Below are 27,494 nucleotides of genomic sequence, written 5' to 3' on the forward strand. Positions count from 1 at the left end.
GTTTGCTTTTCTCTTTCTTTAATGTTTTCTTTTTTTTCACAGAAATTTGTGACAGCAAATCAAATGTTGCTGCCTTATTTGCTTATATGTGGTCTTGGCTTAGTCTGCATTAAAATAGTCATGTACAGTTGTATAAAAAGTCTTAAACAAATAAAGTTTGATTTGATATGCAGGGGCAGAAAAATATCCCTTTCCTGAAAGATGTACATAAGAAGTCTTCAACCCACATTCTATTTTTAAACTAATACCAGTGAGATTTTGTTCAGTAACTAATAAGTAAAGTCAGACTGCAAGATTTCTTGATGAAATCTTTCCATTGATGAGTTTTTTAGTGTTTCTAATGAGTGTTTCTGAGCTGCTGTGGCACCAGCTCAGGACTGTTCATGCCTCCTCACTTCTGTTTAATGGGTTGTTTGGGGATAAACTTGCATTTAGATCTTTTAAGTATAAATGCATAGAATAACTTGTTTAAAAGCCATTATTGCCAGAGTATTCTATTTACCTCTTCCTTTTCTGTCCGTGTCCACCCTCTTCTCTTTTGCCTCTTTTGCCTTGCAGCAAGCACTCATGATGACTATCGTGAATTTGGCCCAGAACTTTGTGGGCAGCAACAACATTAACATCCTGCAGCCTCTGGGTCAGTTTGGTACTCGCATCAACGGAGGCAAGGATGCTGCCAGCCCTCGTTACATCTTCACCATGCTCAGGTAATTCAACTCTTCTTCTTTGTGCCTACACACCAGGAACTACAGATGGCATAGCACTTGTGAAAATGTGGGGTATTATTTTACCTCCTACTTTTAGAATGTCAACCTAGAGTCAACAACATAAATGCAGTGACTGAACACACAATTGCAACACATGCATCCATTATTAAAAAAATACATGATGAAACGTCAGCAGGTTTAGTTTAGTTTAGTTTTATAAAGTCTTTAGTCACTGTAAAAAGTAAGGGACATAAAGACCAATTAAGTGGCCCTGAGACCCATGATTTGTTGAACTGATATGCAAAGGAGGAATTACAACGCAGTTTTCATTTTTCTGCCACAAACCAACTCCCGGTTACGCCACAGGCTTTCCCATCGGCAGCGGGAATGCAACCTGGGGGGGCCATGAATCTATATCCAATCCTTTCCATGTACACTACTAGAGCTGGGTATCGATTCAAATGTCAAATTCGATTCCGATTCTAAAAATTCAGAATCGATGATTATCACCATTTGATTCGATTCGATCTGATATTGATTTGGGTTAGTGTTATTAAAATGTTTTTTGAGCTGTTGCCTGAATTATATGACCATAAAATAACTAGTGAAATAATAATTTCACAATAATTATTGTGAAATAACTAAGAAATAAATATCCATTTAAAGTGCAGCAAGAAGAAGAAATAAATTGCAACAGCTCAAGCAGTAAACAAATCATTTTAGCTTGTCTAATTTATTCTGTCACCAGACACACAGCTTGCCATGATGCACCTTCAGGTATATCATGACAAACTGTATCCGATAACAGAGAAACCAAACAAGCTATAGTAAATATAGATAATATGAACTTCATTGAACTTGTATAACATTTAGAAATTTAAGCTGAAATATCCAGCATTTTCTCTAAAGAAAAGTTAATTTAGTTCAGGAGTTTTCAAAACCAGCGCTTTAACGCTACCGCTACTCTTCGGCGCCGTGTTCATTGGTTGATGGTTTAAATGACCTGACTACTGGGATTAAAGTTCACCGGGCGAAAATGTAATGATGAAAAAAAAAAAATCGATCTTTAGACATACAAATCGATTTTTAGGAATTAATATAAGAATCGATTTAGAAAGGAAAATAGATTTTTTTCAACACAGGCCTAGATATCAGTAACATAGATTACCGTAACGATTCTATGTAAAGCACACTGCATTATAAGGCACACTGCTGGTTTTTGAGAAAATGTATGGCTTTTAGGTTCACCTTATAGTGCAGAAAATACGATATACAAAAATTTACATTTTTTTAAATCACATTTAACATTCACATTCAGTGTTCATTTTTTAAATGTATTTCTGAAACTAGTGTCCTAATGCTGGTCCCGTTTCCTGCAGTCCCCTTGCCAAGCTGCTGTTCCCAGCAGTGGACTCCAACCTGCTCAAGTTCCTGTACGACGACAACCAGAAGGTGGAGCCAGAGTGGTACATCCCCATCATCCCCATGGTGCTGGTGAACGGAGCGGAGGGAATCGGGACGGGTTGGGCCTGCAAGATCCCCAACTACGACACCAGAGAGATCGTTAACAACATCAACAGACTGCTCAACCACCAGGACCCCTTGCCCATGGTGAGAAGAATAACCACTTGAGAAACATCAGCTACAATTATTTATGTCACGTTGAAGTGTACAGTCGCAGCAGTTTGAGTTTTAATTTTGTTATTTGGCCTTGATATATGATGAAAAAACAACAACAAAACATTGGCAGCATGTGAAGTACTGCTAAGTAGTTAGTGTTTTACCTGCAGTCAACAGTAATCTGGATGTCTGTCTGTCTGTGTCTGTCTCTGTCTCTCTCTGTGTTTGTGCCTACAAACAGCTGCCCAGATACAAGAACTTCAAAGGGGTGATCAATGAAGTGGGTCAGAACCAGTTCCTGGTCAGTGGTGAAGTGTTGGTCATAGACAAAAACACCATCGAGATCACAGAGCTTCCTGTGCGGACATGGACACAGGTATGATGTACTTTCTTTTTTTCTGGAATGTCTTGTTAGGGGTGAATATACTTCCTGTTCAGAACGCGTAGGCATCATGGCCGCCACGCGTATCCTGCGTTCGTTTGACGCGTCGACAGACACTGAACGCGTTCGCGACCTGCAGTTCTCGCTCAGACCGCGAGTGCCGCTGGTCCCGGTCCGAGCACCAGCTGACCAGTGACTTGACGCGGAGGTCTGAAACTTGGGACTGTTCTGAAGAGTCTGAGCAGCTGTTATCCTCACATTTATGATGTGACATCGTCGCTGCACAGAGACAAACATGCGGGTCAGAAGAGCAGCGGCAGATCAACACAGTCCTGGTGCAGATAGTCGTGCTCGTTGTGTCCGTGCTCGTTGTGTCCGTGCTCGTGGGAAGATGCAGCGGTGATGGAGCTTTGCTCCAGATATTTCAGTATTTAATCTCCTGACATGCAGGTCCACCTGACCGCTGCAGCTCGACAGCTCATCCCCGTCAGGTAGCAGGATGACAGCCAGCTCTCTGCTGCGGTCTGTCTGGTTTAGAGCTGATTCAGCGGGACAATCCCATGTAACAAGTCGTCAAACCAAACGGAGGAAATGTTTCTCATCATCAGTTGCTGCATCGGCAGAATGAACGAGCTCTCCAGTCTCCCGACGGTTGAACGGCCTGACAAACGGTTTTCTTTACCGAGATCACAAGAAAAGCAGAGCAGTAATCTCCTCTCCATCTGTGTTGCTGTCTGGTTTATTTATCTTTATTCCACCAGCTGGTTTATTATACTACTACCAAATATTTGATTACTTTTCTAACTCTGGCTCTGCTTACTGCCCCCAATCGGTTACCTCCGGTACGACGTTCTCCTAACGTACTACGCGAGCAACGTTGCAGTTGGTTGTGAAAGTGAACGCAGGCTCAAACAGCAAGTATATCCGACCCAAATGAGTTATTGGTCAGAGGGAGGTCCTACGTGTCACTTCCATCTCCACGGTGACACGTGCGTGTCATCCGCCTTAATGTTTTAGGTACAGCTGGATGCACAGGAAGCTAAGTAGTACAGTTGTTAGTACTGCCACTATAATATAGCAGGGTCTCTTGTAATTGTATGGATTTTCTCCTAGTACTCTGTTTTTTCCCACAGTTCAGATACATCAATGGTTGATTGTATCCTTTGATTCTAGATTTGCTGTAGGGATGAGTATGAATATGCATGCCTCTGGACATGCTGCCCATAGTATAATTTGTCATACTATCTGAAAAGGATAAAGTGAGCATGGACACATCAAGGTTGGGTATATATTTTTGTGATAACAATAGTGCATTTTTCTTCTTTTCTTCAGGCCTATAAGGAGTCTGTCCTAGAGCCTATGCTGCAAGGCAGTGATAAGACACCAGCTCTCATCAATGACTATAAGGAATACCACACAGATACTACAGTAAAATTTGTGGTTCGCATGTCTGAGGAGAAGCTGGCGCAGGCAGAGGCAGTCGGCCTCCACAAAGTCTTCAAACTGCAGTCCAGCCTGACCTGCAACTCCATGGTAAAGATCTTCCACTTGTTCTGGAAATGCAAATGGCATGTGACAAAGTTCTTCTTCTTTTATTTTTTATTTTTTAATGACTATGATTTTAACTACTTCATCCTTAGGTGCTGTTTGACCACATGGGTTGTCTAAAGCGGTATGATTCAGTTCAAGACATCCTCAAGGAGTTCTTTGAGCTCCGCCTGCACTACTACAAACTAAGGAAAGATTGGTTAGTGGGAAGTCTTGGAGCTGATGCCGCCAAACTCTCCAACCAGGCTCGCTTTGTCCTGGAGAAGATCGAAGGAAAAGTTACAATCGGTAAAATTCTGAATGTAACATGACATTACTTTTCAGACCTAAGTGTATTTTTGAACAGCAATGCAAAAGCAAAGCACCGCTCAAAAATCTTCCAAAACATTAGGGTTTTCTAAAAAAAAAAAAAAAAAGAGTTCTGTCAGTTAAACTTTTAAATCACAAAATGAAATTATACCATTTTGAGAGATTAAACAGTCGGCTTTCACTGTAATCTATTAACTTTGCTTTGTTTTTAAATACTTTGATGCAAACTTAACTTTGGACCATTTGCATAGATCTCCCTTTCAGATCCAGTCTTCAGTGTTCATCTCCTTGTGCAACAGAAGTGTTTTTTTTCTAACCCTCTTTTTATTTTCAGAGAACAAATCCAAGCGTGAACTCATCCGCATGTTAGTGCAGAAAGGCTATGAATCAGACCCAGTTGCTGCTTGGGTCAAGGCCCAGGAGAAGGTACTACCTATTATTATCGAACTAATCTGCAAACACTAATGCTGCCACACACAAAGATTGAAAACATCTAACTATGGTGATTCTCAAGAAGAAGTCCTCCTACACCTGGCAACATGGCAATATTTACATTTGGCAAAAAAGTAGTGAGGCCAATATTAAAGTGATATTTTTGCTCCATGATAGAAATCTTCCTTTTCTTTGACAGGCTCAAGAAGAAGATTACCCTGACGGCAATGACAGCGATGGCTCGGTGGATTCTGGCTCCACATCAGGGCCAAACTTCAACTACATTCTCAACATGCCTCTGTGGTGCTTGACTAAAGAAAAGGTTGAAGAGCTACTAAAACAAAGGGACCTAAAGGTATTTTTCATATATTTTTTGCTAATCAACTGATATCTGTACTAGCTTTATCTTCTCATTCACCATCCCATCAGTCATAGTTGTGGTTTTCGTAACCAAGTTAGCCGTATTTGTTTAGCATTGTTTTTTTTTTTTTTTTTTTATAACTTTATTTATAAGATTTTTCAATATTTTTTAAGACAAACAACCCCACATATATCCCACCCTCCCCGGTTCCCACATACAAATAAGATAATAGAAATAAAACTGAATATATAAACAAGGAAATAAAGATAAAATAAAATAAATACATAAATATTATAATAATAATGATAATAATTATAATAAAATAAATAAATAGATGAATAACACATGGACGGTTAAGGGTTACACATTAGTCCAAACATCTGTTAGTTAGTAGTACAGTTGAGGGTTTCCACACATCCAAGTAACACTATAAACATGACAAAAATAAATGCTAAGCTACATCATCGAAAGACAGCGTAAGGACGAATTCTAAGAAAGGGGACCAAGCCTTTATACATTTTTGGCGAGATTTGAATTGGTTGTATCTGAGCTTTTCTAAATGTATAAAATATATCTCATCTTTGACCCATTCCGTGAATGTTGGGGTTTGTCAGATTTCCAATTGCGGAGGATAAGTCTCTGGGCTATGAGAGAAGAAAATGCAATAAAATTGACTTGAGGAGATGTAACTGGTGCATCATCCATGAAAACTCCAAATATAGCAGTCATAGGATTGAGTTCAATAATTATAATCGAGAAGGCATCGAAAATATTCTTCAAAAATGTTGTCAAAGACTGGCATCCCCAAAACATATGTCCAATAGAGGCAGGCTCCAGGTGAGCTTATACAAGTAGAGTCAACATCAGGATACATTTTTTTCTCTCGAGAAATGCAAACGATGTATTATTTTGAATTGAATCAAACAATGTCTAACATAAAGAGGTGGTATGAATGCGCCCCAGAGAGCGTTCCCACATCCCCTCTTCCAACTCCAAATTTAGATCATGTTCTCAGGCTGATTTGGTTTTGTCCAAGAGAGGAGGATATATATCGTCTTCATCATCATATATATATTTGATATACTACCCTAGCCTTGTTATTTAAATAGGAATAGGAACCCCATCACTAACTGACTACACTTGGCATGCTGTTAATGCAAATACATTGTAGGTGTCCGATGGCTGAATGTGTCTGTTTACTTCTCCAGAGAAGTGAGCTTAATGATCTGCAGAAGAAATCATCAGAGGATCTGTGGAAGGATGACTTGGCAGTTTTTGTGGAAGAGCTGGATGTAAGTTTTTGTGCTTGTTTCCCTTTTTTGGTTTTGTCTCAGTATCCAACGTTGCTGAAAAACTTTCTACAATTCCAAAATTATTATTTTTCCTTTTTTTTCATCATTACATTACAACTTTTGGTATTTTTTTGTTTATGCCCAAAAAATGAATGTTTTGTTTGACACAAGAATAACTGGTGCCATGTTTTTGCCTTTAAATATATTTAAAGGTATGGAAACATTTAAGTTTTCAGTTATAGTTGCATAAATTGTCTATATTTCATTTCTTTATATACTGTCTTGGGGTTACATTTGCATAAAATGCTGAAAAAAACAAATTCTCAAAAATTAAAAAAAACGAAAATGGAAAAAATAAAAATGGAATGTGGTAAAAAATAAAACCGATTTCATCTGTCTCTGTTTGCTGCCCTGGATCTGTTTGGTAATTCTGCTACACGATGTTTCTGAAAGCAGTTCTATCAGCATTCTGGGAGGTGATTGGTCCTTACAGCATCATTAGCTGCCAATACTTGCTGTTGAATATCAATATAATACTAGTATTAATATGTTGCATAATAAAGTCATATAATTCATGCAACAGCTCAAAAAACGGTTTTAATAACACTAACCCAAATCAATATCTGAATCGGATCGAATCAAATCTTGATAATCGATTCTGAATCTTTAGAATCGGAATCGAATTGATTCTTGACATTTGAATCGATCCCCAGCCCTACTAACTGGTGCTCTCTTGGTCGTGTTAATATATCCTGTTAACAGAAAATTTAACATTGTGGCATTAGTGTGACATAAGAGACGTGTGTGTGTTTTTAAATCTACCTTTTTGTTTTCTTTGTCAGAATGTGGAAACTCAAGAGAGGGAGGAGCAGAGTTTAGGGAGGGCCATCAAGCTGGTGAAGGGTAAAGTGGGTAAACCAAAAGTGAAGAAGTTGAACCTGGAGGAGACCATGCCTTCACCTTGGGGACGCAGGATCGAGCCTCCATCTCAGCCAATAAAATCAGACGCAGCCAAGAAACTGACCAAAAAGAAAAAGGTAATGTAGTATGTTTTTCCAAAAACGATGCCCCCTGAACCACCATTCAAAATGATTTCCCCAAATGCATATAGATATTTTTTACAATGACACCAATGCACCCGAGTGGAAGAAAGAAGAGACTGAAATGATTTGGAATAAGAAACTGTATATAATAAGAAACAGTTGAAAACATCCAGCATTGTCAAAGGTTGTTTTGTGTTCTCAGACTGACTCGGACACGGCGGTGAAGCTGGAGTTTGATGACGATGGTTTAGGTGGTGAGACAGAAGCTGGAGAAAACTCTGTAGCCAAGCCAAAAGCTCCACGCGTCAAGAAGGAAAAGAGAGAGCCTGGTGAGTGCTTTTCATTTGACATATGTAGTTTATTTCAGTTTTTCTTTAAAAAATGTTTATTGGTTTTACATGAAGCAATATACATATGTTTACAGCGTTACAGGTTATAGAGAATACAAGCATAGTATGGCTGTAATATTCAAATACTACCCACCCCAACCCTCCCAACAATCCCCATTGTCCATTTGAGTCCAGATGTAGATATAAATGATTGTCCATTGAGGTTTTTGTATAACCCAGGATTATGTTTTTTATTTTATTATATTACTATTTTATATATTGCTGTTTTTGTAAAAAAAAAAAAAATGCTTTTCACAATCTTTGAATCAAATGGCAAACAGTCAAGTAGTCTTGTTTCCCATGTTACAGGAGCTCCTAGAGTGAGAAAACCACCCGCACCCAAGGGTGCTTCTGCTAAGAAGGTGAAGAAGAGAAACCCCTGGTCTGATGACGAGTCCAAGTCGGAAAGTGACTTGGAGAACAGTGAAACCGTTATTCCCAGAGAGACCAAGTCCCAGAGGGCATCAGGTACAGGACTGTGTTGCATGAAGAGTAACAACCCTGCAGTATTTGTATTGTTCATGAAGGTAAAAAGCAGAAAATGGACCCAGGGTTCCATTTGCCCAATTTGGCTTGGGTAAGGGCTAACTTGGAAGTTGTGTGTTCTAGTTTTTGCAGTCTCTCATCCTCACAATTGACAAATGCATGTCCTGTAATGACCTTCAATAGAGGGTCTGCATTGACGTTACTTCCCCACTGGACCAGCCCCCTTACTCGCACTGAGTGGCAAAACATCAGCAAAAACAGCTGCAACTAGTGGAGAAGACGGAATAACAGCCGATTATGGGCTTAAATTAAAGGCAGTTGGACTTGACAGTGACCCGTACAGTTACCCTAAGAACCAGTGGTCCATGGACATTAATATTTGGCCACGAATCGATTTCCTGATATTTATATGTACTTAATTTCTACGCGGGGGAAATACACGAAGCAAAGCTTGAAGGCATACAAAAGTCTTGACGCTTGGTCCTACTTCAAGGCAGGATTTGTTGGCGAAATTAAAGTAATGAGGACACCGAACTTTATGATTTGACCGTTTATCGTTAGCTACCCGAAAATCCAACATTACCTGATACAAAATGGGAACCGCAAATCCACGTTTTGGTGCCTGAAATCCAGTTGTTTCTGTGAATTACAGCGATCCATTTGTCTCTCTTAAGCTTATTTTTCGGCAGTCTGTAAAACGATAACTCTGATTTCTTGTTAAATCTATGAGTACAGTCGATCACACAACAGCTCTTTCCCATTTTAGATGTTTTCCAGTTGCTCAAACTGAAAGTTTACGCTGCCACTCAGTCTTTCTGCCACTCAGTGGGCGTAACCCGCTGTGAAGTCGCTTAGAACCTCGGCAGAATAGTTACAGGAAAAGTATCTACTCGGCACGTTACCAAGGCGATGCGAGTCGGGTTCTAGTGGAAAAGCGCCATTATATAACACTGTTATACAGTATAAAGGTTTTCTTATAAAAATAATCGGGGGGGGTATAATTTAAATATTTGAATTTTTGTTTTTTAAATCTGTTTGACTTGCTCAAAACAGCAGACATGATCATTTTTACCCCCCCGCCCTCCCTTTGATGCACCAGAATAGTTTAATTTCACCTGCTGTTGGCATCAAAGGCCTGAACAGCACGACTCGTAGTATTTCACTTGACGATGTGCTCTGTCTTCTGTCTGCTTGCGGGCAAAAACGACTTATTAGCTTTCGTGAGCTCCAAGTGTCTGATGACACGGTCTGATGCAACCCAGCTGCAACACAAATCATCAGTACAGGCAGCTGCATACCTGGGAAGAAAACTCTGCTCTGACACAGACTCTGCTCTCACCTTTCAGCTTCCAAGCCAAAATACACGTTTGACTTCTCGGAGGAGGAAGAGGGGGAAGAGGAGGCAGACGACGAGGAGAATGGAGATGATGACGACGTGATTTCAGTGAGGTCACTGAAAGATGACTTCAGCTTCTCTCACGCCAAGGACCGTAGCTACGATGAGCAGAACGACAACGAGGACGAGGACGAGGACAACGAAGACTCCGTCCCTCCACCCAAACAGAAGCCTGTGTAGGATTTCATCTTGTCATGTGATCAGTAGCTGCAGCCCAAGTGCAGCTATTTATGTTAAAAGAAATGCTTTGCTTCTGCTTCTTTAAAGGTCTGCACCCGTATCGAAAAAGAGAGAGATAACCAGCACGTTCTCATCCAAGTCAGTCTTCTCTGAAAAGAGCAATGACAGTGGTGAGTGTCAGTCCTGCAACAGTACGTGCAACAGTACGTGCACTCACTCTGAAGAGCCTGCAGGATTCATTATCCTCATTCATGTTGACACTTTTCACTGCATATGTGCTGGATGTTACAAGCTGCAACTGAACGATCCCCGAAGAGTCTTCCCATTCAAATTCTGAACACATTCAGTGCGTTTACATGGGAAGTTTATTTCCTCTTTAATTCAGAATTAAAATTAAATCCGATTTAAAATGAGTAAAAATTATCACGTTAACTCCTAATTTCGAATGAAAATGGCCATTCCGAATTAAACTTAATTCCGAAGTAAGTGGGTGGTTTATTCCGATTCTATATCCGAATAGAATAATTCCAGATCATGTATACACTCATTCCGCTTTAAATTAATTCCGGTCTTTCTGCGCTGCTTGTTCCCTTGCCCGTCTGTCGCCATGACTCTTATATTCCGCGCTGGGCTTGTTTTCCAAACAAAGTTTCAAATGGCAGCACGCAGTAAACGGTGGTCAAGAGCAGAGACGATTTATTTAATAAATAGATCAAAACAAATCCGAAAAGGATGCTAATAATGTGGTCCTCCATGTTGTTGCTAATCGAGTAAGTTTGTTTTTCTTCCGGTAGACGTAACTTCCGGTCCGCCCCCCCTATCCAATCAGGCCTTCCCAACCCCCAGACCTTAAGCGGAATTGGATAAAGCCGATCAAACGTGTTTTCCATGTAAACCTCAATTCAGAATTACTATTTCCATGTAAACTCTAAGGAAAATAGTTTAATTCTGAATTATTCGGAAAAATTAATTCCGAATTAAAAAACATCATGTAACCGGGGCCATTTATGGCATACAAAATGTCTTGCATTGCAAGGAAAACATTTTTTTTTTTTTTTTTAAATAGTTCATGCATCTCCATCCTCCACATAAGCTCTTAGGGGAAAAAAACAACACTTTTTTTGTGCTTGTCATAAGTCCCCCTTTTAATGTCTAGCGACTAGACTAGACTTGATCACAGTAAAGTTCGGAAGCAACTCAAAGGTTCACATGAGGCATTTCAGTCCAAAAGAAACGAGAGAAATGATTGTTCTGCTGCATATTACATAAAATAGAAAAAGCCAAGCACGAACTATGTATCTAAATGTTGAAACATAGATATTAGAATCCAAAGAGTTTAAATTAAAAAAAACTTAAATAAAAAGAATTAAATTGCACAAGGCCTGTAAGTCACCTTTAAGAAATGAAGTGATTTAAAAGCAGATTAACAATTGACTGATTTATTATTGATGTCATTAGTGGAGTGGATACTAAACATCTGCTCACGTGTGAAAACAACTGAAAAGGCTGCAGATTACTCCTATAAATACTTTTCTTCTTCACATTGGCAGCATTATTAAAGTATTAAAAGCAGAATTTAGATGCATAACAGCTGATGCACAGTTCATCAAAGTCAGTGTTCTCGTGCTTCCTCCACGTTGTTGTTGTTTACGCTGCTCAAGTGCATTTTTGTGTAGTCTTCCAGTAATGGCCATGTGACGTTGGCTTTGGAAACGAGCAACTGGGTCATGTTCCAAAAGACTTTCAGTTGGATCCATCCACATCAGACTGCAGCAGTAGCATTTAAACACTTACACCCTGGATTATGTGACAGGGAACGATTTGAATCTTTGCGTTACATGCAAATCAACTAAATATAACCCGTTTTTGATTTAAATGTAGTGCTGTCAGGCGATTAAAAAAATAATTTAATTAATTACAGGATTTATAATTAATTAATCTAATTAATTACATTTTAATCTCATATCTGATAAAGGTCCCCAAATAAAGAATTTGAATTCTAGGACATTGCATTAATCAATTGAATACACTAAGAAGAGAAGATTTGAAATCCACATTTTTCTTAGTGAAGTGTGTTTCGTAAATGAAATTCAAAAGAAAAAGCTCAAGCACATCAGCAAACCTATTAGGCCAGGTGCATTATTCAAAAATGCAATACAAATACAGTTAAATAAATAAACATCAGAAATAAAATAAGGCTGAGTCTCAAATAGGCACTTAAGCAGACTCGATTCAAAATTAAAACTAAATCTGACTCAAAACAGCAATTCAAGCACTAGTACCTGTAACGTTTACAGTGGAACTTGTCCGGACATGTTTAGCGTTTAAATGATAATTCAGGCTGGAGCAGCTCCGGTGATAGGAAGATTCTTTTTTACAAAATGTACAAATCACCGCGTTCTTGTTGATAGTCCCGTCTTCTTTCTTTTTATACATAAACTTGCCGTTCAAAAGCCCTAGCAAAGATTTGCTGGCCTCGCTCCCCTGAGTCGTCCACGTCTGTCACCCTGCTTTGTTTGTTTGACTAGCAGCAGGAGGGAAGTGACCTGCCACTGCCAAGTGGCCTACGGGTCCCTCAATGGGCCAAATTTCAAATGCTTGCGCATTTTGCCACTCATAATTAATTGCGTTAATTTTCATAACGCGTTAATTAGCAGTGTAATTAATTACTCTAATTAACGTGCTAAACTGACAGCCCTAATTAATTGTTAACCTGAGTGAGCTACATCAAACAGCATTTCCATCCACCTACTCTTCATTGCATCATTAAGAAGACATTTAGATCTGACACATTTAGATGATCTGCTTGTCTCTTTGATTGTTTGGGACCGGTCCAGACAAGACGGCAGGTTCACGCATATTTGTGTTTGTCTTGCAGACGGGTCCAAGTCTGGCAGCGATGATAACGGCCCCATGTTCTCCACTAATACCAGCAGCTCGGCTTTTGACAAACCACCAACGGCAAAGAAAGGTGATGACCAGTGGATGAGGATGAAATGCAGCACGGCAGCCTGCACACGGTCTTATATGGGACCTTTTATTGCTGCTTTGTTGAATCAACAGTGTATAATGTGTCATACGCAGCGAGGTGTGCACCCCTCACAAATGTAACATTGTGCAGGGTTAACGTGGACAGTAAATGTTACTGGTGCACACTGTAGCCATTTATTACTACCATTATTTATCATTTCAAACCAAATATCCTGCCTATAAATGTCAACTACCGTATTGGCCCGAATATAAGACGGTGTTATTTGCATTGAAATAAGACTGAAAAAGTGGGGGTCGTCTTCCATTCGGGGTCTAGACATTACACCCATTCACAACGCTAGATGGCGCCAGATATCTTTAAAGCGAATGCTGAACTTAACTCCCCAGGCCAAAGCAAACCCCTGTCCCGAAGAATAAAAATAAAAATAGCGGTAAGAAAGAAAAGAGAAGAAAATAAGAGAAGAGATAACAGAAGATGGAGAAACGTAGCGACAATCTGGAGAAAAGTGGGTGGAAGATCGGCAGGTTAACCGGCAGCAGAGGAGAAGTTATGATGCAAACTTCAAGATGATGGTTTGAATGAGGCAAAACAACATGCTTTTTCTCTCCAATATATTGTTATAATCATTTGTTTCAGATGTAGTGTAATTATTTTCTGTATAAAAATTGAATTTGGTGTTAAAAAGTATTTTTTCAAACTTGAGTCTTGAAAACGAGGGGGTCGTCTTAGAATCAGGGTCGTCTTATATTCGGGCCACAGTTAGCATGTAAACAAATGTACGGTAGGCAAAAATGCCAATCACACAACGGTGGACATTAGAGGCATTTATATATTTTGTTGTCAACAAAATAGAGCTGCCATAATGAAATATCGCTATTGGTAATACAATTTGTTCCTGTGAGATGTGATTTAAGTACTGACCAGGGTTTTCATTTTAATCCATAGCGGCTAAGAAGCCCTCAGATGCAGCTCCCAAACCTAAGAAACCACCAGCACCAAAAGCAAAGAAACCAGATAAATCCATCTGGGACTCTGACTCTGACACCGGGTCCAAGAAGCCTACACCAGCTCTCAAAGGTACAGCCCCCCTCTCCTCAGAGTTAGAAATAAACACATACATTCCACTATTATTCCTGAGTTTATTCCCCACATTTTATCATGTCGCAGGCAAAGGCCGGGGGAGGAAGAGGAAGAGCTCTTCTGCATCTGAAGACGAGTACAGTCCAATGAAAAAAGCACCCAAACCTCCTTCTGCTAAAGTGAGTATCTGTGTTTAGACATCTTTAATATTTTTGGACAGTTACTTGCAAAGGTAAACCGTCTGGAGTTGACAGACACGGCAGTGGGCCCACATCCAAATCAATCGCCTTATGCTGGATTCACACTGAAGGCGTCATAGGCGTCATTTGACTGCCGTTTTACCTGAACTGCTCATGTAAACACGTAACTGATGGTTGAGGAGCTGGATGGGCCAACCGATTTTATTTGCTACATCGATCCAACACAAAACAATAAAAACCGTGCTTATTAATCACAAAACACAGTTTAAACATCATGACCAAGTCCACTCCGACCCGGTGTGTCAGTGTTCACTGCAGACAGACTGCAGCTTCACCGGGACCAACAGCTCTGATGGTTGATGTTGATCCAGGACCAAAGTTGTTAAGGAGCATCAAACTTGTTTGTACTGTACTGTTTATTCCGAATATGCTAGGAAGCAAAATAATAAAGCATAGAAAAACCGAAAATAAATGACATATTCGAAAAGGAGTGAGAAGAAGCATAGCTTATTAGCTCTCACCCCTTTGTCTAAAATTTTATATATATATATATATATACACACTGTATATATATACACATACACACATACATACATACACAAACTCACTCAAAATCACTCTTATCTAGGCGGAAATAACGCTAAAATATAAAGTAGGCTTTCCAAATTGTGATCCATGGTGCAATAGGAAACTGAAGATGTGCAGCTATATATATGTAGACTATATGCACTTTGTTCACTCCAGTAAAGTGCAGCTTGAAGCCCCGCCCACTGCAGGCGTCGACAGACTTTGACCAGCAGCGATGCAGGCGCCCCGAGCCTCCACAGGCCATTTTTGACACTTTCAGTGTGAATCCAGCATTACGATGACGTAGCAGCGAGAGACGGCATCGCCGAGTGTTTCAACTTGTCTTGAAAGTGCAGATGTTAAACTAAATATTGCTGTGATATGTTGAGATGTGGAGTTTTTTTGTTTGTTTTTGGTTATTGGGCATATTGTTATCACGTTTGGTGCAGGAAGAAAATGCTAAAATGGGTAATTTTCAAGCAAAAGGGGGTAGGGGGGACCATGACACCCCCTGTCCTGATTGCAATTTGTAATTTATTTATTTCAAAACAGGGACAGTGCACAATGAGACATTAATCTTGTACAAGAGAATATGCATTGTGCAGGTTGGAGCAGCTTGCTATTTTCCACCTGTAGTCTCTGGGCAGGTTGATGGAATACTACATAAAAATTAGTATAGAAAAAAGAAAAAATAAGTAAAAGAGCAGAACAAAGCAAAGAGACAATCAGTGCGTTAACATGGGAAGTTTAATTCCTCTTTAATTCCAAATTAAAATTAAATCTGATTTAAAATGAGTAAAAATTACCATGTAAACACCTAATTCCGAATTAAAATGTCCATTCTGAATTAAACTTAATTCCGAAGTAAGTGGCTGGTTTATCCCGATTTTAAATCCGAATAGAATAATTCCGGGACCATGTATACACTCATTCCACTTTAAATTAATTCCGGTCTTTCTGCGCTGCTCGTTCCCTCGTCCGTCTGTCACGATGACGCTTATATTCCGCGCTGGGGTTGTTTTACAAACAAAGTTTCAAGATGGCAGCACGCAGTAAACGGTGGTCAAGAGCAGAGACGATTTATTTAATAAATAGCTTGGAGGACCTGGAAATAATTAAAAGAACAGATGGCAGGAAACATTAAAATTGTGAGCTTTTCAAAGTTGTAGCAGCTAAGCGGCTAAGTTTGTTTTTCTTCCGGTAGACGTAAATACGTCAAGACGTCCGCCCCCCTATCCAATCAGAACCTTCCAAAACCCCAGACCTTAAGAGGAATTGGATAAAGCCGATCAAACGTGTTTTCCATGTAAACCTCAATTCGGAATTACTATTTCCATGTAAACTCGAGGGAAAAAAGTTTAATTTTGAATTATTTAATTCAGAATAATTAATTCCGAATTAAAAAACATCATGTAACCGTGGCCAATATAATACTAGTATTAATATACTAGTCATATAATTCATGCAACAGCTCAAAAAACAGTTTTAATAACACTAACCCAAATCGATATCGGAATTGAATTGTATCGAATCAAATCTTGATTCTGAATTGGAATCGAATCGAATCGATTCTTGACATTTGAATCGACCCCCAGCCCTAATTTTGTGATTGTGGCCCTCTCTGATGTTGGAAAGAACTGGTCTGGTGCAGAGATGGTGATCAATAATGAGGCGTACATGTGTTTCTGTGCAGAAGCCTCAGAAACCCCCGTCCGATGATGAGGAGGAGGAGGAGGAGGACGACGGCAACAGCCTCAGCGCTAAGGGCGCTGCCTCCCGCGACCGGCCCGGCCGCGCCCGGAAGGAGGTCAAGTACTTCAACGAAACGGATAACGAGGAGGAGGAGGAAGACGACGACGACATGTTTGATTGAAGCAAGCCTTGGTCACATTTAAATACACTTCACTTGTATGGAAGTTTCCCTTCTCCTGTGTCCCCCGACTTTTGTACATTTATTGTTCATTTTTCTTTTCATTAATGGTGATGTTTAATGATTTTTAATGTGTAGGTGTTTTACACTTTTTCTTATACATATACAAGTTTGTTTTTTTAATGCTCATTGAAATGTTACGTATTTGTCCAAAGCAGCTTTTAGAGAGTTAGAGCGTTGTTCTTTAGCACATTTTAATTGTTAAGATACTATGTAACTTTTTGAACATGAAGTTGAAAGTAAACTATGAAATGTCCAACGGTGTTCTGGTCTGACTCTTGTGTGACACAGACTACGTTTCCATCCAGTCAATAACCCTTTTCTAACCAGAAATATCCCGGTTTTGCACGACCATATAAACACCAATAACCCCTTTGAATAACTGGAATTTGCTCATATTCCGGTTTTTAAAAACCTGAAAATGACTCCTGGGTTACTCCTTTTCTAACCTGAATATTTGGTCACGTATACGCCTAACGGGATATCCCCATCAAAAAGAACAGGAATTTGTTTTCTACACATGTTCTTTTCACAAGGAATCTTGCTCTTTTGAGTCCAGGAAGTTCTTATAAACATGGAGAAACACAAGACCAGGAGGAGACTAATCACTTCATAAATGTAATGAAATGAACATTTTTGCATTTGTAGACGGTAGAAAGTACCGGGATAGCCAGATTTATAAAAAGTGAACGAAAGGTTGCCTGAAGCAGGATTTGTACGAACGCCAGACCAGATCAAGCACCGCTGGAAGATGCTGAAAAAGACGTACTACAGGGCCAAGAAACAAAACGACTTCTACTGGGCGGTTCATTATCCGCCGTGCTGCTGTTATTGTTGTTTTGGATTTGGATAGAGGAAGAAGAAGTGGAAATGACGGGACTTGCGTCATGACGTTCTCCGTGCGTCGCTGGTTTGATCCAGATATCCCAAATGATTAATTACCATGTATACAGGGATAACCCTGTTTGCTCACGCATGGAAACAGATTATTCCGAATATTTCAGTAACCGGAATATTTACCGTAACCCCAATTTTGACTGCATGGAAATGTAATCACAGACGGAGGACAAGGTCATTAAGAGGTCAAACTCCAGAAGAAAGCGGTGATGGAAGCAGCTGTTCTGAGCAGCAGCAACAAGGAGCACAGGCTTTGAAACAAATATCAGGAGTGTAACAGGAACTGAAGCCTTGTTGACGGAGGCCGACAGCGCTCTCGGGGGAGACTGGAGCTCTCAGAGCTTCATTAACGTCTGTGCTGGTGTCATTGGTCGTCCGCTTGTACGAGCTTCCCAAAGCAAACTACACAAGCTCAATAGCTATTAAATGTATTTACACCGTGTTCATTTCTGCACAATGTAAAGCAGTTGTCCCTGGCTACGGAAGAGTATAAGGGCCATGCAGGAGAAAAGAATATTTGAGGGGAAGATTTTTTTTATTGTGCACTTCGAGAAAAAAGTCGTAATGTCGAGAATAAAGTTGAAATACAATTTGGTGAATAAAGTGGAAATGTCTCCTCTGGCCCATCAAATCCAGTTAGGAGAGCGACTGACAGCTCTGCAGCAGCAGCCGTAACTAACTAACTAACTTACATCCTTGGAGTGGAACGTTAAGGCTACGTTTCTGAAGTTATGCAACTGCATATGTGTGATACGTGTTTCAAATCAATATCCTAATTTTGACATTTTTCTCAACATTTTGACCTTTTTCTCGAAATTTCGACTTTTTTCTCGACATTTTGACTTTTTTCTGAATGCATAATGTACATAATGAAAAAAAAAATCTTCCTCGTCTAAAATATTTTTATTTTTCTCCTGCCTGGCCCTAATACTCTTCCGTACAACGCACACGGCTCAAGCTGACTATATGTTCCTGGCTTCTTCTTTGTTTTACCTCCCTATGACACAAGCCCACACTCCTGAATTTATAACAGTAAAGTTGCAAGATAGAAAAAAAAAAATCCAAATTGATAATAAACAAAAGTTATTAGATTCTTTCTGTTTTGGACATTCAGTATGACAACAACCTGTACGCTTAGCTCAACTAGAATTTAAGCTCCACCTGTACATGTCAGGAACAATGCCTCAGTAATACGATTAGACAGAAGCATTTTAAAATAAATATATTTTATTACTTTGCCAGGGCAGTTCAGGGTAAAGTTAAACAGTATATGAACATAAAAAGCATATGTAAATATACAAAGACAATATTTAAAATGGAGAACCAAGGCTCATGCCTCAAAGAAGGTCCCAAGCTAGTACTTACCCTGCGGGACGCCAGCAGGGGTTGATGGGATAGATCTACAGGTCCCTGCTCCCTTCATCCCTTTAATCCAGTGAGATGGAAACATGTCTTTTGTGTAAAAGCAGTGAGACAACACTGCATGTTAGCTGATGAGTGGTCTCGTACTGGTGGATAAGGTTTGGTTCATCCAGAACACCTTCAGGCCTGGCCGATACAGAGCGCCAGTGGCTGCTGTGTTTATACAGGGTTAGACCGATATGTGGCTCTCAAGTGTTTCAGAGAAGTTTTCTGGGTTGTGCTCATGTCATGTTCTACGGAAGAGTATTAGGGCCATGCAGGAGACAATATTTGAGAGGGGAAGATTTTTTTTATTGTGCACTTCGAGAAAAAAGTTGAAATGTTGAGAATAATGTTGAAATACAATTTTGAGAAAAAAGTCGAAATTTCGTGAATAAAATCGAAATTTTGAGAATAATGTTGAAATACAATTTCGAGAAAAAAGTCGAAATGTCGATAAAGTTGAAATACAATTTGGTGAATAAAGTGGAAATGTCTCCTCTGGCCCATCAAATCCAGTTAGCAGAGCGACTGACAGCTATGCAGCAGCAGCCGTAACTAACTAACTAACTTACATCCTTGGAGTGGAACGTTAAGGGTACGTTTCTGAAGTTATGCAACTGCATATGTGTGATGTGTGTTTCAAATCAATATCATAAAAAGCCAATTCTTGTATTTTGAACCTTGTTGTTCAACTTTATTCACAAAGTTTTGACTTTTTTCTCAACATTTTGACTTTTTTCTCGAAATTGTACTTCAACATTATTCTCGACATTTCGACTTTTTTCTCGAAATTCCTGCCTGGCCCTAATACTCTTCCGTACATGTTCAGTGTTGTCACAGTTGCTAAAAGCAGGGAATCCATTTTCCATGACTCCACATGGTTGTTGAGAGGGACTGCTAGGGCTTCTTTGGTGTTTAACAAAAGCACAATATTGATTTTCCTTTTTGCCCTGATTGTTAGCTGCTAGCTTTTACCTGTGTGGGCTACTTGGAGCTGAGTATTTGACGGAGCAGGTCTACGTTCTCACAGCTCTAAAACCTTAGCCAGCCCTAACATTTCCATGATTAGCAGTCATCTGAGCAAACACTGTGGACCAATGAGCATCAAGAGATGCAGGAAATGTGGGAAGATAGGGATGACATGCAGCTGCAGTAGTGTTGGCTTTGTTAAGACTGTTTTCAATGAGTTTGGACCATCGTGACAAGACCAGAGTAGTTTTTGTGCAATTTTATCAAAGAGGTGCATGGAACTGCACCGACTAGTGACCTGAAAACAAAAGAGACAGGTGGGAGTTGTTTTGTATCATAAAGAAAGAGTAAAGGCTGAATTATGGTTCTGCGTTAAATCAACGCAGAGCCTACGCCGTAGGGTAGACGGCTACGTGGGAGTCTCTCCGTAGCCTACGCCGTAGCCTGACGTGCACCTCCCAAAAAATGTAACTACGCGTCGAGGCGACGCAGACCCAACGCAGACCGAGAGGGCTGTGATTGGTTTGCTTGGTAGCAACGCATTTCCGGTTCCAGACTGCGCCATCCCCGCCATTTTTAATCATCTTGTTATTGTACACGGACAGAAAATTATCAATGGCCTCCCATACTATTTATTTATTTAGTAGTTTAGTGACTGCAATGTGCTTGCATTGATCATTTACAAGAAACGAGAAGATGGGCACACCAGATTTAGTAGAAAGCTAATTTCCATCTCATTGTCGCCATTGTTCACTGTGACCGGAAAAGCCGGAAGCTAAACAGCTAAACAAGCTAAACAAAGAATCAACTAGAGACAACGATAAACCATTCAGGAAAAGAACGCAACCCCCTAGCGCTCTGTGGGGGTACTGCACCGCGGAGAAATGGAGTGACGGAGAAGTCCGAAGGGTTCACGACGGCGTCATGGCAACGCCGTAGGCTCTGCGTTGGTTTGCAGCCTTAATGCTGCAAACATGCAAACAAGGAAGGAAAAGAATGATGGAGCATAGTCCAAACTTGATTAGGATCATTCTGAACTGTTAATTAACGTCTTGTATAGTTTGATATCAAAAATCGAAACTGCATTTTGTTTATTGTGCCACCAGTAACTTAGGAATGATTCAAATGTACGCAGCACCAGAGAACTAAACTGGACATGGACGTTACGTGGCTTTTATAACAAAGTGAGATTTGCTTGGTCTCTTGCTTGCTCTCGCTCTTGGTCTGTGCTGGAACAAGGCTTTCTGGAGTCTCTGCCACGAACGCTAGCGCTCTGAGCTGCTTTCATGATTGTTCATGTGTGAAACAGTGCCATAAAGAGACACAGCTGTTGTAAGAGATGACCTTCATGGCAGTCCAAAGTCACTTTGGCTGGTTTTTACCAGAGTAAGGATGGATGACCGCCAGAGATGTGACGCTTCCAAAAAGTAATCAAATACTCATTCAAATCAAATCAAACTGAAAGTGATATTTTAACATTCTTCTATGCTGCTTTAGAGACGCTTATTGCAACCTTGTGGTGATGGTTTCACCCATCCAATAATGTTTATGAACAAGAAACGTGTGGTTTGATGGTTTGTAAAGGATGGTGTCATGGACAGACAATAAGTCCTTTCCTCCACTTTAGTGTGAGGGAGCTCAAGAAATTCCCTCTCAATTATAGTTTATGATGTTGAACTACGGAAGAGTATTAGGGCCAGGCAGGAGAAAAATACAAATAATATTTTAGAGGAAGATTTCTTTTTCATTATGCACTTCGAGAAAAAAGTCGAAATGTCATGATTAATGTTGAAGTACAATTTCGAGAAAAAAGTCGAAATGGCGAGAAAAAAGTTGAAATGTCATGATTAATGTTGAAGTACAATTTCGAGAAAAAAGTCTCCTCTGGCCCATCATATCCAGTTAGGAGAGCGACTGACAGCTATGCAGCAGAAGCCGTAACTAACTAACTAACTTACATCCTTGGAGTGGAACGTTAAGGGTAAGAGAAAAAAGTAGAAATGTCGAGATTAATGTTGAAATACAATTTCAACTTTAATCTCGACATTTCGGCTTTTTTCTCGAAGTGCACAATAAAAAAAATCTTCCCCTCTCAAATATTTTTTCTCCTGCATGGCCCTATACATATTGAACTGGTTGTTTGTATTACTATTTTTTTTCTATAAAAAGATTGTCATCACAATTGTTGATGTTTTTATCCAAACACAAAATTGTTAGTTAGCACACACACGTAATAGTGTAGCCATCAGTTTAAGAGCACAGCGTGTCTTAAAGGCTAAAACGCGGTGCACAGCGAGCTTTAGCTGCAGTTGACTCATGTTGGTGAAAATGGAGGACGATGTCTCTAAGATATCATTTATCAATGATTCACATTTCCACTATATTTTGAATTCATTTTTCTTCAGAATGTTAGTCTTTATATACAACAAGAAAATGAACAAAACCAGTCATGTTGCATACAGTAAAGCCTAAACACAACCACTTTACAAACTACAGACTCAAACCAAGAATGGTTTTTCCCTCCCTATATTCACACTGAATGAATTCATGAAAAATGTTGGTCATTATACTGATTACTGTCATATTATTCTGATCATAATGGATCTATTATTTTCAAAACCCTATATCGGTCACACCCTTGTATATTAGTTAACCTGTTCACTTAACAGCTGTCAGTTAGGGGACGCAGCTCTGCTATGTGTCTGTATTATCTGGTCCTGAGGCGACTTGGTTGTCCATTTCTTCCATTTGTACGATCTGGACGTTCTACAGAAGAGTATCAGGGCCATGCAGGAGAAAAAATATTTGAGAGGGGGAGATTTTTTTTTTATTGTGCACTTACAAGAATAAAGTCGAAATTTGGCTCTCAACATTTCAACTTTATTCACAAAATTTTGACTTTTTTCTCGAAATTGTACTTCAACATTAATCTTGACATTTAATCTTTTTTCTCAACATTTCAACTTTTTTCTCAACATTTCGACTTTTTTCTCAACATTTCGACTTTTTTCTTGAAATTGTACTTCAACATTAATCTCGACATTTCGACTTTTTTCACAACTTTTCGACTTTTTTCTCGAAGTGCGTAATGAAAAAAAAATCTTCCTCCTCTAAAATATTATTTGTATTTTTCTCCTGCCTGGCCCTAATACTCTTCTGTAACGTTCAGTTCAGCTTACCATGTTCCAGTTTTTTAGATGGATTGACTGTTCCAAGGACAAATAACAAAATATCTTTTTCCACAGAGCTGCCAAGTGGATTGCAAAGCACACACCATTTATATAACATCTCTGCAATGAGCTAGATAGTAGAGCATTACAGTAACATCGGTACAACATTCAACAGAAAGGAACGAGAGCAATTCAGCATTGTGAAGTTTCAAAAAGGAAAAAGTAACAGTTCCTGCTGCATGTACATGCCAGAGAGCCGGCCTGATGCTTCAGGGGTGGCTGTGGACATTCTTCGGCTGTGAAGGTTTTCCATCTTCAAAAAGAAGAAGAAGAAAGAAAGAAAGAAAAAAACACCAATATGGCTCCCTTCATCTCTCACCAGGAGAGCGGCACAGAGGGGGCCGAGGGAGAACGCTTCTTATGTTACATTGAAATTGAAATAGATGTAAATACATAACAATGCATGTCATTCTTTTTGTTATTCACATTCAAATGTGCTAAAAAAAAAAGAAAAAAAAAAGGCATTAAACTACGGAAGCGTATTGCATTCAGTTGAGAAAAAAAAATCTGCTGTTTTTCTGAATTAACGAGATAATTATCTCAGAATGCGGAGAAAAGTTTTAATAAATAAAAAAATTGCTTCCCGTCTGAACAACCGCAAAGTCCAGAGGTGCCTGCGCAAAGTCAACAAACTAATAACAATCCCATCTATATAACTTAAAGACAAGAGTATCTCCCAATGTTTCAAAACAAAAGCAAAATAAAACGGGATTAAACTGGACAGGCGGAACATGCTTGCTTCTATGAAATCCAGCTCTCAAGTGAACGACAGCTTCTTGCAAGTTAATTCAGAAAAACCTTTTAAAACTTTTCTCGGAATTCTGAGATAATTATCTCGTTAATTCAGAAAAACAGTTCAGATCTTTTTTTTCTCAAGTGAATGCAATATTCTTCCGTATTAAACAGCTCTGACTTCCCTCATGATATGTACTGTATTTCTGAGTCGGGATGGGTTGCAGAGGGGTTTGTTGAACGCGTTTGAGGACCAGAACCTGCACTACCACGGAGGAGCTCTTCTTTGTTTGTCTTCGTTTTGCAGCGTCACTAACACCAGAGGGTATTAGTGCTCTGAGCATTAGTGTGAAGACATGGGAAAGATACGTTAATATGAATACTTTCCAAAAGTAAAAACTATAGAGTTTAGCTACTGTCACATATAAATGGACTTTGAGTTTGTAAATGATTTCACTTTAAGTAAATTATCTTGGGAAAATTTCTGAACTTGACAAATTGTTTTCAAACTGTTTATTTTTTATTTTTTTAGCAAATTCAAAACTTTGTTAACAATTTACCAAGTGACAAAATGCTTAGTCATCTAATCCTGCCGAATGATTTCTGATCTGTAGGGATATTCTTATGGCGCTTTTCCACTAGTACGTACTCAGCCCGACTCGACTCGGTTTGCCCCTTCTCCACCAGGGGTCTAACGTGCCGAGTAGATACTTTTTCTGTAACTATTCTGCCGAGGTTCTAAGCGGCTGAGTCGGCTGTATCTGACATCATCACACTACAGGCCACCGATTGGTCGGGGGGTTGGAGTCAGACGGCTCCAGCAGCACCCCGAACCAGACTGAAGCAGTTCTGGATGACGGATGGCTGGAGGTACAATCAGTGCGTTTACATGGGAAGTTTAATTCCTCTTTAATTCAGAATTAAAATTAAATCAGATTTAAAATGAGTAAAAATGACCATGTAAACACCTAATTCCTAATGAAAATGTCCATTCCGAATTAAACTTAATTCCGAAGTAAGTGGCTGGTTTATTCCGATTCTAAATCCAAATAGAATAATTCTGCGATCATGTATACTCTCATTCTGCTTTAAATTAATTCCAGTCTTTCTGCGCTGCTCGTTCTCTTGCCCGTCTGTCACCATGAGACTTATATTCCGCGCTGGGCTTGTTTTCCAAACAAAGTTTCAAGATGGCAGCACGCAGTAAACGGTGGTCAAGAGCAGAGACCATTTATTTAATAAATAGCTTGGAGGACCTGGAAATAATTAAAAGAACAGATGGCAGGAAACATTAAAATTGTGATCTTTTCAAAGTTTCTAAGTTAAATGAAGGAGGTTTCGCAGATAGAGACTCCTCCTCAGCACACGAAAGAAAATCATCGACATGATGTTGTCGTGCTGCTGCTTCAAAAATAAAATCAAAAGAAATCCAAAAATGTTGCTAATAATGTGGTCCTCCATGTTGTTGCTAATCGAGTAAGTTTGTTTTCTTCTGGTAGACGTAAAAACTTAAAGATGTCCGGCCCCCTATCCAATCAGAACCCTTCCCAACCCCCAGACCTTAAGCAGAATTTGATAAAGCCGATCAAATGTGTTTTCCATGTAAACCTCAATTCGGAATTACTATTTCCATGTAAACTTGAAGGAAAATAGTTTAATTCGGAATTATTTAATTCGGAATAATTAATTCCGATTAAAAAACATCATGTAACCGGCCACTGAACATCCCTGCCAAGCTGCTTGGTACCAATTTGCTCTGTTCTCTGTAACTTGATGTGTCTTCGGATGGACTGTGGCCCGTCCTGCTGTTAGCCCTTAGTTTTGCTAGTACAACTCCATTTTAAAAGATTCAACAAGTTTAAGTGCTACAATTTGTTTGTTTGTCCCTGTGATGAGTGAACTTCATCATCAGCCATTCAGCTTGCTCATGTAGGCTAGTGAAGGATCTGGGCCCTAAAGAGGATGGAACAAAGTTGGTTTTTCATACTGCTCAGTATCATATGTAAACCTCAGCTGTGAGTAGAAGCAACTCTCTTGGATCACGTTATTCTCTCGTGGGACCCCTGAACTGATGCGTCACGCACTCGTCACCTCGCTGTCAGTGACATTTAGAGCTCAGTTGGATCAGCCATCCAAAAAGAGTATTTTTTCGATTAAACGTCTCGATTACATGTAATCTGGAATCTCCTTTAGCATCATTATGTACAGTTTATACTGTCGAGTCTTAAAAGCAAGGCGAGCGGTCAGAGTGGGCCTGCAGGTCCCACTCAACAGTGTGCTTTCTGCGTTAGTGTACAATCGTCCCACCCAGGCGGTTAGGTTTTCAGTTTTAGGTCTTCTGTTTCAAACAAGACACTTCTGAAATAAGAGAAAAGTGGGATGTGGAGCTCAGTTCCTAAGGCCATAACAGAGCTCGTGTGCTCGGTAGTACTATGCTGTTAGCGGCAGATACACACTCATTAGACTGGAAGTTTACAAATGCTTGGTTCATGGACAGCATTTTAATGTTTAACAAGACTAGTAAGCCAGTTTATGTCCCCCACAGGAAACGTTTGTAGTAGCTACGCACACAGATGTGGCGAGTTCTGTCCGTGCTGACACAGGCTCTCTGCACAGAGAGAGAACGTCACAGCTGGGAGTCAAAACAAGGAGCTTCTGACAGGGAGGAGTTTCTTGCTGCATCCGAAATCCCATACTTCCACCCTAATGAGCAACAAAAACAGTATGTGAGATTTTTTTAGTGCGTCCGAAACATTAGTACGTACACAATAGTATGTGCTATCCATACTCATTCCAGAGAAATGTATTAGTATGGATTGATGGACAGAAACTAAGCAGAAACTTCCCACAATGCAATGCAGCGGTGTTTGGTTGCTAAGTGATACGTATATGTCATAAATATAATATTAAGTATAATAATATTATAATATAATATTAATATTATAGTATTGGTATATAATAATATTATATAATGTCATCTTGTTTGGGCCAGGATAAACGGGAAAGAGCGGAGCGGTGCTGCTACTGCTGCTGTTGCAGTAGTTGTTACCATGGCAACAACTCCCCCTCCCAACGGCAGGAAGTGCCGTGTGGCTCTGAGTAGTACGTCCGAATTAATGCATACTACTGACGTTTACTCTAAAGTGTGCCGAACTTAAGTATACTTTTTGAGTATATACTGTTTAGTATGGCATTTCGGATGCACCAAAGGAGGAGCTTCTCGGTGCATATATAACAGATATTCATCCACATAGAATCATCCAATTCCTCATGTGAATGGGACACATGTAAACATTTTGGGAATTTTTGTATAAGAGTACTATTTCTGGGCAACATAATGTCCTTTTT

The 27,494-nt window shown here is 39.6% G+C and overlaps 1 protein-coding gene across 1 annotated transcript in view; it reads left to right on the forward strand.

Annotated features, from left to right (window-relative positions):
* The window catches only part of top2b (DNA topoisomerase II beta), a 43,124-nt gene extending 25,935 nt beyond the window's left edge, over window positions 1–17,189 (forward strand). Inside the window, exons 20-36 of the mRNA XM_061741175.1 lie at window positions 559–707; window positions 2,087–2,318; window positions 2,569–2,703; window positions 4,042–4,242; window positions 4,350–4,545; window positions 4,901–4,992; window positions 5,198–5,353; window positions 6,568–6,651; window positions 7,494–7,688; window positions 7,897–8,023; window positions 8,393–8,551; window positions 9,916–10,141; window positions 10,233–10,315; window positions 13,024–13,116; window positions 14,083–14,214; window positions 14,305–14,396; window positions 16,678–17,189. Of these exons, the coding sequence (XP_061597159.1) occupies window positions 559–707; window positions 2,087–2,318; window positions 2,569–2,703; window positions 4,042–4,242; window positions 4,350–4,545; window positions 4,901–4,992; window positions 5,198–5,353; window positions 6,568–6,651; window positions 7,494–7,688; window positions 7,897–8,023; window positions 8,393–8,551; window positions 9,916–10,141; window positions 10,233–10,315; window positions 13,024–13,116; window positions 14,083–14,214; window positions 14,305–14,396; window positions 16,678–16,857 (2,532 nt within the window). The 3' untranslated portion in view covers window positions 16,858–17,189. The remainder of the gene's footprint in view (window positions 1–558; window positions 708–2,086; window positions 2,319–2,568; window positions 2,704–4,041; window positions 4,243–4,349; window positions 4,546–4,900; window positions 4,993–5,197; window positions 5,354–6,567; window positions 6,652–7,493; window positions 7,689–7,896; window positions 8,024–8,392; window positions 8,552–9,915; window positions 10,142–10,232; window positions 10,316–13,023; window positions 13,117–14,082; window positions 14,215–14,304; window positions 14,397–16,677) is intronic.
* The last annotated feature ends 10,305 nt before the right edge of the window (window positions 17,190–27,494 follow it).

The sequence above is a fragment of the Cololabis saira genome, chromosome 15, assembly GCF_033807715.1.
Source record: "Cololabis saira isolate AMF1-May2022 chromosome 15, fColSai1.1, whole genome shotgun sequence".
NCBI classification, from domain to species: domain Eukaryota; kingdom Metazoa; phylum Chordata; class Actinopteri; order Beloniformes; family Belonidae; genus Cololabis; species Cololabis saira.